The following is a 13235-nucleotide window of genomic DNA, read 5'->3' as shown; positions in this document are numbered from 1 at the left end:
GGAGAGACATGCTGACTCAATTTACCCTGCTAATCATTCAGTGCTGCTGAGTCATATTAATGAATATGTCACTAGGCTATATGCATTACATGCATATGTTGGAGAGTAGACTAAAACAATCCAGACTATAATGAGCCCTCAATATTCAGAGAGGATAAATGTTGAAATCATCTAAAGAATGAAGGTACATCCATAAGTCGTTGGTCCTTCATCTGTTCTTCTAATGCTGCCTTAGTGGGATTCAGACGGAAACATACGGAATGTGCGTAAAGAGCCGCTTATGCTGGACGCAAAATGCTCTGCCCACCGGGCGCCGTCGCGTTTGCTGCCTGCGTTCCTCTCCAAGGATGATAAGGCGCATGGATGCACTCGTCCCAGACCTCGTTCCCTAAATGTGATAATACTAACATCATTTTCCTCCAACGACCCTTAATCTGATCTCTTGTTTTTTCCCCCCCTCCTTCTCCCCGTGTGTGTGAATGTGTGTGTGTGTCTGTGTGTGGATTGTGTTCATCTTTTAACCTGCCATCACTGACTGTAGCCCCCCGCGTTGCGTTGGCGCTGCGGAATAGCCTACAAGAACAAGAGCCAGCTTACAGCCGTGGAAACAAGCGAATCAATTTAGGGGAAGAGGAAAAAAGGAGAGACAGCGAGGTTGGAAAACTGGCGATCGGGAGAAAGGGACGAGAAGAGAAAACCATCGACCTCACGCCGCAGCCGCCGAAACATTACGGTACGTGTATGTTGGGTTGTACAGGTAGAAGGGACTGAAATGGCCGGCGTAATTATTGCATATGTTACCTAATCTGCACGGGTGCTGGAATCAGTCACGAGACGACAAAGATTGGACGGTGAAACGCGCAAAGGTCGCACAGATTCATTATAACTCGAGTAAATAATTAATACCAGCAAAAGATCCAGTCGATGTCAGTGGAATAAAGCTGTGGTGGTGCTTGCAAATGTATTGAAATAACATTGATTCTTATGTAAGCCTGTGCGTTTCACATGTTCACACATATCATTTTGGAAGGGAGAAAAAGGAGAAAAGGAAAATAGTGAGCCTATGGATTGTTTTTTTGGGTGCAGTCATGTTGTCATTACCCTGAAGAGAGAATGGATGCAAGCCATTTTGTAATGCAGCATGTGCAGAATTAGGCCTATTCAGAATTTCAATTGCGTTCCGAGAAGGTGCGCCGTAGTGAGCGCAGCTGCATAGATGAATAAGGCCATTCTGTTGAATTGTAGGAGATATTATGCTAGAGGCTATATGATGAGGAGAGATTGCAGATTAGAGGTTGCGACTGCAGGAGAAAAATGGTCAGGTTGTGCCTTTTTTTTTTAAATCCACGAGTTGATATCAGAAAATTTGGGGAATATATAAATCATCAGCTGAAAGTTTAAAATATTTGGCATGAACCTGCATTTTTATTCCTCTCTTTAAAGGCGCTGGTTGTTACCATACTGGTGAAATGCGTCCCATCCTACCCCTGATTCCCACGTCCTGAATCAATCTAGTGTTGTCATAGTTACAGCAGATGATGTTGGCCCTGCTGCACCTGTGTCGCTTTGTGTTCATTCGAGACCATCTGTAAATACATGAGGTCTAATTGGGCCTTGTGTAGGCACACAGGAAGCATCCCACAAACCCCAGAGCCTCTGTGTTTATTGAAAACAACACCACGATTTTTGCCTCTTCATAAACCTTAATGACTCTGTTGTGGAGAGCATGGGCATTGATACAATCACGCGCTTACGATGATGTGATTGGTTTGTAGCAATTGGTCAGCAGCTTGCAGCTAATTTGTCTTTTCACGACTGAGCGCTTTCTCAGGCCTGATCGAATAATCAATATCTACATGGTTGCAATCTGCTCTTGACATGGAAAAACGGCTAAGATCAGGAAAGAGAAATACCTTTGCGTGAAACTGGATGGAGGAAACGACAACAACAACAATGCAGTCTGGATGTCATAAAGCTAAAGGAAACACATTTTGCACAAGGATGAGGATGAAGGCCTCTGGCGAAGAGGAATTGGCCCCTCAGATGAGTCAAGGTGTAATGATCTAAAAATAAAGACCATCATCGGTGTGTGCTGTTGTTCTTGTGGAGAACTCGAAGATGGGGAGGTCAAGGCAACAGGCGTCCTGCTGGCAGATTCAAGGTCTCTCCCCCCATCCAATTTTACCCTGTGTGGTGTTTTACATAGATTGTTTTTACTGTCTCCCCCATAGTGACTTTTGCCACCTAATACAGAGACAAAACATCAATTTATTCAATAGACTTTTTGTTCTTATTCAATATTATATTAAGGAAAAATCAAACAGCTTATTACTGACAGCTTCCCAAGGCTTGTGTCTAATGGGAAATGCATCTTTTCTGTATTGATGCAATGAAAGAAACACCATTGCAGTATTTTTAGACCTATATGAGAACATATTTTTGCTGAATACAACTGCCCAAACTCTGTATTTGTGCATTTCAAGAGTGGTAGAAGTGGCAGGAGAAATTAAGAAATGGCACTCTTCAATCACATTCACCTGCTGTTATCTACAAAACAGCCCCATTGGAATTAAAAAAAGAAAAAGCACCACTTTACTAGTGTATATAACGCTCCAGTGTATGAAAAACAAATTGTGTTATGAGAGCTCTGGTGTGATCAATTCTTTGACCAGCTAATGATGTTGTGTTTTAATGCTAACATGAATCATTTTTCCGTTGAGCTAAAAACATTGTAGCTATCAAACCGTCACTCTGGATCACACACAAATCTAACGTCTGGGGGAGACATTTTATTTTTTCAACTCACAGTCAGATTATTGGAATGCATAATTACCTGCTGGATGGGGATGAGAAGGAGAGTCTTCAAGGAGGGACAGCGGTGTAAAGAACACCATAATGAGGAGTGCAGCAAAAGGGGCTAGGTTCATGAATCTACATTTTGTGATTGGAGATGGTGTTGTTTCTCTGTGGCAGTTACAGTTAGGGTGGTTGTAGATATGGATGTGTGAATATCTGTGTGTGCTGGAGAGAGAGAGAAAGTCTGTGGGATGTGCAGAGCATCTAAAATGTCTATTTTTAGCACACACTCCCTTATGAGCTTTCTTAATAGCTGCTTTAAGAGTTCTCAGAGCTGTGTTTTTAATAAAGACTGATGTTGACCTAATCCTCAGACCTTGTAGATATTAAGATTCATGACAAATCTGCTCCCTCTGTTGTGATATTGAAGGCCAAGGTTGAACTATGTGCTTTCTCAGGTCTCCCTGCACTTATGCAAATATATGTTTTCATATGTAGTCAGTTTCGGTTCCTCTCGACAGAGGCATCAAGACTGTTGATTTTACATGCGGTGTAACACCGGATGCTGTGATGGGAATCATCTTTAAGTCAAATATAAGTTGATTTTGGCACCACAAAGGTGCTGTTGATCAGTTTTGAACAGCAAATGTTCATCAGGCTCAGCTAAACACAGTAATGTGGAATAGGGCACTGGACAGTAAAAACACAAGATGGTGAGTGAGCAGGTTGCCACAGCAACCGTGTTTCTAGGAGCGCATGCATCGTCGCTGCATAGGAGAAGAGATGCTAAGGACTGCCATGGAGCCTTTTTTTTTTTTAAAAGAAAATAACCTGTTTATTAGAGAGTACAAACGTTAGGAGAATGTATCCAAGATGTCAAATATCAATAATGGTAACACAGTGGTGATATAAGTGACATGTAACAGAGCTCGTCTCATTTGTTTTCAACAGACAGCACAGGCTTGTGACTGCGAGAGTCACAGTGTCGAACATAACGTGCTTGAGAAAACAATGAACACTTTCTTTCTGGTCTAATCATTTAAAGGGAAACTGCCCAACCTTTTCTAAATTTAGTGAGTCTGCTGATGCTTGCAGCCATTTCTGTGCGACACCCTCTTAACCACATACACACAGTTACACATTTAAAAGCCCTAAAAGTATTTTTGTACCATCTTTTATTTTTCCTTGATCACAATCTAGTTGTTATTTTCATGTTTGGTTCATCAACTTTAGTGGCTGGGGACCTTGTTTGACTGTGCATTGCTTATTGTGCACAGCATGTGCACTGCAGTAACATTTTAGAAGTCGAAAATCATTCCTTCATATCTTAATTGCTAAATTACTGCTGCTGCCTTGTGATGGATTGCGTGAATGCCTGCATTAACCTTAGGTCCGCATGAATCCCAGCAGCAGTTGTAATTGCATTCAACAACTTGGCATACTTTTAAATGTGAGATTCTACTTCTGTCAGTATGCATCTGACTTAGAAGCGTACCAGTATCATAAAGTATACGACGAGACTAATGGCTCTGCTGCAGCACTAGTGACCCAGCTTGAGGTTTTAGGATTTTGTGGCCATTTCAGCCCATGACCCAGATGTTAAGTTCAACCTATGAAGAAAATGGCAGCTGACTCACCAGTTAGGCTACAGGCCACAATTTGAGAGCCACCTCCTAAGAAAGAGAAAAAAAGCCTGACCCAGCTTGTCATACACTCTGGCGACAGGGCATTGTAATATTTTAAGATTTAAATTCAGTTCTGGGAATACATGCATGTATGTGCTAGGCTAATATCTTAAAGCTACTGCACTGTGCACTTACTTGACCTCCTTCCTCTCTCTCCTTTTCTCTCTTCCCCCTACAGTGAGAAGCAACAGCCTCAACAGAGACAACACATTCAAGAGCAAACCCTCCCCCAAATTTGACTTCTGTTCTAATAATTGTCATGGGAACAAAAAAATACAGAGTTCCCTAAAATGACTTGTTGAAAAGAACAAGGTGTTTGATAGTCAAAGAAGCATGAGCAAAGTAAAATAAGAATATATTAATAATAAATAGAGTATTTAATATAACATTACACTTTTTCCCTCTCCATTTTTAAAGCGACTGCTTGAAGGAGAAAAAAAAACAGAATAAGAGCATAAAATATGAACATCAAGAGAAGCACTTAATTCCCCCTGTTTGGAGGTGACTTATCAACATCATAGCAATAGGGGTGGGTCATGACTCAGTTGCCATGCGTGTTGTCATGGTGACCAGCCCCTGTACCCCTTCCCCCCTCCTCTGGTTGGTCCAGCTTTTGTTGTGGTTTCACAACCATGGACCTCAGCTGACAGAGGCAGCACCCCCTTGCCCCACTCCCTGTACCTGCTCCAATCAGGCGAGCCGTGTCATCTGTACAAGGAAGAGTTTAGATCAAGTCCCAGACAGTATTTCAGAGAACACAAGATACCTCAATCTACAAGAGAACACAATTCAGGTAAATATGGCTTCACCTACAAACTGACCATGAATTCAGAGTGAATTAATAAATGTTGACAGCAGTAATTCTGATGTTGCTACAACATGCTTCCGTGTTTTTGTTTCCACACCAGGTGATCAAGTCTGACACATTTAAGCACCTGCGGCATTTGGAAATCCTCCAGCTCTCCAAGAACCACATCCGGCAAATCGAGGTGGGAGCTTTCAATGGCCTTCCCAACCTCAACACTCTGGAGCTTTTTGACAACCGCCTCACAGTGGTGCCGTCGCAAGCCTTTGAGTACCTCAGCAAGCTAAGGGAACTATGGCTACGAAACAACCCCATCGAGACACTGCCGGCGTTTGCCTTTCACCGTGTTCCCTCTTTACGCCGTCTCGATCTGGGGGAACTCAGGAAGCTGGATTTCATCTCAGAGGCTGCCTTCGAAGGTCTGGTCAACTTGCGCTTCTTGAATCTTGGCATGTGTGGCTTGAAGGACATCCCTAACCTCACCCCACTAGTTCGATTAGAGGAGTTGGAGCTGTCGGGGAACCAGCTGGGAATAGTTAGGCCCGGATCCTTTCAAGGCCTGGTATCACTTCGCAAGCTGTGGTTGATGCACTCCAGAGTGTCGGTCATTGAACGCAATGCTTTTGATGACCTCAAAAACTTGGAGGAGCTCAACCTTTCCCACAATTCCCTGCATTCTCTGCCCCATGACCTCTTCACCCCTTTGCATCAGTTGGAGAGGGTACATCTCAACCACAACCCTTGGGTGTGCAACTGTGATGTGCTGTGGCTCAGCTGGTGGCTGAAGGAAACAGTTCCCAGCAACACCACATGTTGTGCTCGATGCCACGCGCCCCCAGGTCTAAAAGGCAAATACATAGGGGAGTTAGACCAGAGCCACTTTACCTGCTATGCCCCAGTGATCGTTGAGCCGCCCACTGACCTCAATGTCACTGAGGGCATGGCCGCTGAGCTGAAATGTCGTACTGGAACCTCGATGACCTCTGTAAATTGGTTCACTCCGAATGGTACTCTGATGACCCACGGATCATACCGAGTTAGGATCTCAGTGCTTCATGACGGAACGCTGAACTTCACAAACGTGACCGTGCAGGACACCGGGCAGTACACCTGCATGGTAACCAACTCCGCTGGAAACACCACTGCGACCGCCGTGCTCAATGTGTCTGCTTCAGACCCCAGCAACAGCTACAGCTATTTCACCACTGTCACTGTGGAAACAGTGGAGACAGTGAGAGGAGACGAAGAGAACTCAGCAAGACAGTATATTAATGAGACCTTCATAGATTTCCCTAATCCTACTGTTCAAAGAGGGGTGTTAGAAGGCCGACCTGGCATCACTATATCGCCTTCTCTCTCCTCTCTTTCCTCACTGTCCCCACGAGCCAACAGAGCTAATGAAAATGCAGTGACTGTGTCCATAATGGATGTAACTAACATTCCAGGTCTGGATGATGTAATGAAAACAACTAAGATCATCATCGGTTGCTTCGTGGCCATTACCTTTATGGCAGCTGTAATGTTGGTGGTCTTCTATAAACTCCGGAAGCAACACCAGCTGCACAAGCACCACGGCCCTGCCAGAGCCATCGAGATTGTCAATGTGGAAGATGAGATTGGAGCTGGGGCCGGGAGCGGCATCTCAGGTGGTTCAACAATCAAATCTGGCAGCGGAGAAGGAACCCTAAGGATACATCATCCAGAGATAGTCAACCTTCCCAACATTGGCCGTACAGATACTCTCAACCATTACTACAAGACCCATCATTTCAACAACAACGTGATGGGTCTTAGTATTGGCTCCGAGGGGATGGGACCAGGAGGGATGCTCAATAGCAAGAACCAGCAAGGCCAGGATATCCCCATCTCCTGTACCTCAGTCCCAATCTCTACATCTAATTTGCTCTCCTCATCAGGCAATGGCACCAACATCAACCCCTGTTCTATGTCCCCACCGCTGCCGATGTCTCTCCCCATGCCTACCATGGGCTTACATGGATCGATCAAGGGTTTCATGGGCCAAAACCAGAATCCCCAAATGGAGCCTCTTCTCTTCAAGGGGAGCTCGAAGGAAAACGTCCAAGAAACTCAGATCTAAAAACAAAAGGCGAGAGTATAGAGAGAGAGTGAGCAAGAGTCAGAGACAGAGAGGGGATTGATGTTGGGTTTATGCGCGGAATGATTAGACACTAGAGTGCATTGACATTACACCAGGAGAGAGGATAGACTGACACGGCAATACACAAACACATAGACTTATCCGTGACAGTGTACTGAGCCAAGGATTACCACAATGGGCCACTTGTGTTTGTAGTAACGATCATGGCCATGGAGATCAAGGAATGGACATTGCTACAATGTAAATCTGTGCCAAAGCAAATGTTTTTTGCAGTTTCTACAAGCTGTGTTCTCGTAGGGAAAAACTAGCCTTTCAGAGTAATCAGTCCCCAAATCGTTGTTGGCCGGCAGAGATGAAAGACATGCACAGCACTTACCACACTGAAGATCGGAGATATTACAGAACAAAAATCCAAGAGACATTTTTCTTCCACACAAAACACAAGCCACACTCTCTCTCAAGTGACTCAATAGACTCCCTCAAGGTGACAATTATGTAGGCATAAATAGATGGACAAAAAGGTACAGTGCAGTACAAACTACTGTGAAAAATCCACAAATTATATAAATATATTTTCATTTAAATATGTATCATTGCAGACTCCGATGCAGAGATATTTTGGGGTGGATGTATAAGCTGGTATAGTTTGTTTCTTTGTGAATAATCAGGGGCGGCGATGGTGGAGGTTGGTTATGATACATGTTTTAAGTTTGGCTACTTCTCAGAAACATAAGGGCTCAATTGCAACACTCATTGTGAATCTTTGAATTGGCTTTGTGACATGAAGTCCATTTAGGTTGTAGAACAGTAAATGCAGATCTCTGTTTGACAAACTTTTTTCTGTTGCTTCAGTAATAATCATGACAAACTTTTGTGTTCTGAGAGTGTATTATGTATTTTGTAAAAGCCAGCTACTTGGTATTTGAATCGACAATTCTGATACTTAAATGCCAGCATCAAATAATGGTTTAAAAACGATGTTCCACAAACAAGGAAAGGTGATCCAATGCAAAGACCTGTATGGGTGAAATAAAGTGTTGACAATGTGTTATTTGAATCAGATCAGTAGCCAGATATTTGCTTTTAGACAGGAATTTGATATGACCTCCTTGCTCATGGTTACCATAATCATGCCATAAAATGCTGTCACAAGGATGATTAGACATCTATCTGCAGCAGCATTCAAGAAGGGATTAAACATCCATCTTAGGATGATTGGAATGAATGGAAATGTACAGTATATTAATAATAATAATGTCTGGTTGTATGACAATTGTAAGATCCACATTTTTACAGTGTAACTTTCATATGTTAAATGCCATTTACGCTTCTTGCGTTTCAACTATGTATTTCTTTATTTTTGTTAGTTTGATATAATGTGTACAGTTGTCTAGCCATGTATCATTACGTGTGAAATAAATCAATCATATATTGGGTTGTGGCGGGTCAATATGGCAACCACACAAGTAAAGAGTGAGACATTATGCAGGCCTCGGTGCTAAACCTGGATTGAATGTATGGTTTGTGGTTTAGCCATTAGTCATCCTGGTAATGATAGGTGCCATCTGCTCTATTAACATGTTCAGACAGGCTTTTAAGGCGCTCTCCTATAGATGTACACCACTGGTTTTGCAAAATGAGTGTTTTTAACAGAACTAGACGATGACTTATCCTTAATGAAGGCGCTTTTGTCTGAAATTAGCCCTCAGTAGGCTTCTCCCATGGCAATCCTTTAATGTTAGTTTGAAAATGGGAAGAAGAATTGAAAGAACTATATTTAATAAATTATTCTTTTTTTCGCTTTCATCAAGCAGGAGCCTAAAATGTTTGTTGCAATTGAGCACAAACTGGACCAGTTATTCCAGATAAATGTACCTGAGATAGTATTATCAACAAAATCATATCAACAAGGTTTTCAACTGTAATGCAGCTCTGTATGTGATTTTGCTGTTCTTTTTTTCTGTTGCACCCCTCCCTCAGATCTATATAAGAGCTGTTTTATGTGAGTGATGATGGTTTTTCTTATCGGCAACGAGCCCACACTTATTGGAAGAAAAGGAACACTGAGGAATAGTAATAATAGTGATGATAATGTGAGTGATGGTATCAGACAAAACCCAACCAGATTGCACTGTCACAGAGGTTAATCCATGAAAGGAACATCTTCCGCATCAATGCACACCACGTTCGTTCTGTTTAACAGCAAACATCTGAGCCATCTTTAAAAAAAACAAAAACATGTCTGGTTATACCTGCAATACCACTTGTACACCGATTGATCAAATAACTCAGGTTGTCTAAATTGCAGCCATGTTTTTTTCCTCAACTTGCTGGCTGTGAATCTCATTCAAAAGCATAGTAAATGTAAATGTGTTGCGACCCCACAGAAGGATCTAGTGGGCAGGGTTCAACCGTAGCCCCACAGAGACACAAATAGAATATAAATGAAGGCTAAAGACACAACATATGGGCCGCTCCCTTGATGTGCTACATTTGGTGGCTCTGCCGTCGGATTTCAAAGAGCATACTAGATACCTCCTTGTGTGCTTGTGTGTGAGGGGCGCATTCCTGCATGTTAACTGTGGAACAAAATCTTCTTACCTGAGCGCTACTGTGTTTTATTAGGATGGTGACTCACCCAATCAGCGGAGAAATGTTCCTTTCATACCTCTGGACATGCTGGCAACATGCACAGTTATCATCATTATTATTAACATTTGGAGGAAATGCAGAAGGGCTTTGTTACATCTTAGTATAGTGGCTGCCATTGTACATATTGATGCGATTTAAAAGGAGGCTCATTCTGCAGCAGTAATGTTAATAACAAACGTATGACCCCCTTTTAATGAAGATCACAAGCTTGAGACTGGAATTTGAATATGTGCATATTGGGCAACTGTACCTCGCTGTATTATATATATGGTGGTGAATTGATGCAGCTTGGCTACAGATGGAGTACTCGCATATGTGTGTCCTCTGCACCATCCGTTGCTTACAATGGATGCTTCAGCCCAGATGACATTTCTTGGTTTGTCGGAAGCAAAGCTCCTTAATGAAAAGGATTATCATATCTGAGACACCAAATTGCAAGACAAGAAAATGGACTGACCTTTTGGTCCTTTAAAGGTAAGCTGTGTTGTTTGATAAAACAATGTAAAAAAAGAAAAAAAATGACCTGGGTCCATTTTAAAAGCTTTTTAAAAAAGAGAGGGAGAGAACAGTGTTAAGCTCTAGAGAAATTTAGATTTCTTTAATACAAAATAATGATAAAAAAAATGTCATTTTGTGTTTTTTTCTTTCTTTCTTCTTTTCCAGTTGTTGGTTGTATCTCAGTATGTGATATTATCAATTTGGGTCTTTATGTATTGTCATTAAATGTAATTTTTTTCACGCATTCATCCAGGTACACAGTGTGGCAGAAGAGTGTATTTCTTCAATTATGGCAAAAATCAACATGTGCTGTACTTGCACTTCAATGACTGTCATGCAATGACTGAGAGGTATATTATTTCACTGTTTGCTACTTCTGTGACTTTGGTTTTGACGCCCGCTGTAAGGAGTTATTCTGCTATTAGAGACATATGCCACTTTTCATTCTTTGTTGTGATTTCATCCTGCAGAGCACCACAACTAACTAAATGAGAAATGAGTTAACAAGTTTAACATGACGATGTTTCAAATAAGTTATTGCGTGAAATTTTATAAAACAAAATGGAAAAAAAAGTCCTAACAACTACTGTGTTGACACTGTATTTTGTTGCTATTATTTCTGTCTTTTCACACCAATTTACTGAATCAGCAAACAGGAAACACACTTTCAAAATACGGTTATACTTGGAAGCAGTTGGCCTCTTGTACCCCTATGTGCACAGTGTGTAAAAGCTGGTACATGCAAAAGTCATGGGAATATGTAGCTATAGGGAATTTTGGAAATTTCTCGAACTGCAGATATCCGTAATTATGGAACAAGAACAAACACAAACTTCAAAGATTGTATTATAAGGTGGTAATTTTCTAGGAATAAAAACATCTGATCTCGCTGATTGAAATCCTATTAACAAATCAGTTGGCTAATTGATTAAGAGGGGCGGCTGTAGAGGTACAGTCATTCAACGCAACACTATTACATCCTGTAATCATTGCAGCATGGCAACCGCCATAAATCAAGTGGTCCATCATGTTACATTAGCGTAATTGTACATAAACTCGCTCTGCCATTTTTTTTATTATTAGCATGCGTTGTGAATTTGCAAATCTGACAAATAGGTAAAGGGAAAACAAACAAGATTAGATCCATTTAGTGAATAATTAGACATTTCCTATACGCAAGGCAAGGGTGAACGGAACTGAGTGGATTTAGGTTATGTTGCTGACATCTCCACATGAAGTGCACTAACTCATTTTTATGTGCAGGGCTTAATTAACACATCATTATCACTGGTTCTTATCTTGAAAGGGTCGACAAATTTGAGCTCCGCTTCACTGTGTTGTATTCTGTTCTTCAGTACGTCTGCATGTTCCAGTCCGGATTTGATTTTATTTTAACTTATTTTAGACTCGTAGGTAAACTGTATAGACTATCACAGATGTCCGCTGTGCAGTGCAAGTCTAACCCACATTACGAAACAGCAACCTCGAGGGATTCATGTAACAACAAATGCATCAGCCATGAACCATGGCAGTGAATTGGAATGATATGTTTAGATAAATTGTTTGGGCCTTACAGCAGCGAGATTGTATTTGAAATGTCTTAGGGGGCACTATGTAAAGTCATTTTCTTGAATGTAATTGTTCTTGGCTTGTACTCTGGTCCCCAGAGAGCTCAGTCCCCCATGAGACTTCTTGGAAATAATATTAAAGGCCTGTATGTTGAAGTAGCAACAGAAACGACAGCTACAGTGTACTATGGTTACATCATAGTATTTTCTAACGACTGTAACCCAAAGCAAAGATAAAAAACCAAATGTTTTGTGACACCTTGAGGTGACTAATTTTCAAGGAGATTATTAATATCTGTGCTCTGCAGCTTTTTGCCGTTTCTCAGCTTGTGGTAATAGTGAGCAAACATACAATGAATGCTATATGAAGTGGGGGTGAAGTGAGCACAGAGTGTGCATGCAGCAGAAAAGAATACATTAATATGCGCTGAAGATGAAAGAGAAATGCTCAAATGCAAATACATTCAGAGCGTTCTGTGATCTTGGCATGAGTGTAATGTGATGGAGAAGGTTAATTTCGAATTAGAAAAGGTGGAATTTAAAAATGCCAGTTCCAGCCCCTGCAGCATAAAGCAACCGTATCCACAGGAGGTGCATTACCAACATAAACTCCCCCTTGTAAATCCAAGCTACGCAGTGTATCAAAGAGAAAAGAGGAAAACCGGATTCCTGTTTGGGAAATGTAAAAGTGCATCGACATCTCTCTCTGCGCGCCTATGGTGCAGTCATTTTCTAGAAACCCACAGTGCCCGCACTCGCCTCTCCTTTTCTCTATGCTGTCTTTTCCCTTCAAATTCAATAACCCTCCCAGCTGTGTGTTTCTCCAGGGATTCCCCAGCTCCCCTGGCCCACAGACAGACTGCAGAGTCTGTGGGGACACAACATAAACTCTACTGTGAAGCAGAGGTGTCAGAGTCTGTGGGCTGCATCTCTGCTGATCGAGGAACCATGAAAATGTGACAGCCTTTTATTTCTTCACACTTTAAAGGATGCAGGGGGAAAAAAACACATGTGCGTAATGTGTTCGATACAGCCGTGTGGGCTGCAGGCATAGCGAAAAAAACTAAGTATAGATTCCGTGGCCTATTTAGGCATTGTTTATACGAGGATGG

At 41.9% G+C, this 13235-nt stretch overlaps 1 protein-coding gene across 1 annotated transcript; it reads left to right on the top strand.

The window, feature by feature from the left end:
• Positions 1–268: 268 nt before the first annotated feature.
• Positions 269–11117, top strand: lrrc4bb (leucine rich repeat containing 4Bb). The gene is made up of 3 exons (XM_050059151.1): positions 269–733; positions 4660–5274; positions 5390–11117. The coding sequence occupies exons 2-3, from the start codon at positions 5032–5034 to the stop codon at positions 7382–7384; spliced, it is 2238 nt and encodes a 745-aa protein (XP_049915108.1). The 5' UTR covers positions 269–733; positions 4660–5031; the 3' UTR covers positions 7385–11117.
• Positions 11118–13235: the final 2118 nt, after the last annotated feature.

Source organism: Epinephelus moara, chromosome 13 (assembly GCF_006386435.1).
Source record: "Epinephelus moara isolate mb chromosome 13, YSFRI_EMoa_1.0, whole genome shotgun sequence".
Classification (NCBI taxonomy): domain Eukaryota; kingdom Metazoa; phylum Chordata; class Actinopteri; order Perciformes; family Serranidae; genus Epinephelus; species Epinephelus moara.
Note: the sequence above shows the minus strand (reverse complement) of the source record. Positions and strands in the feature narration are given on the sequence as shown.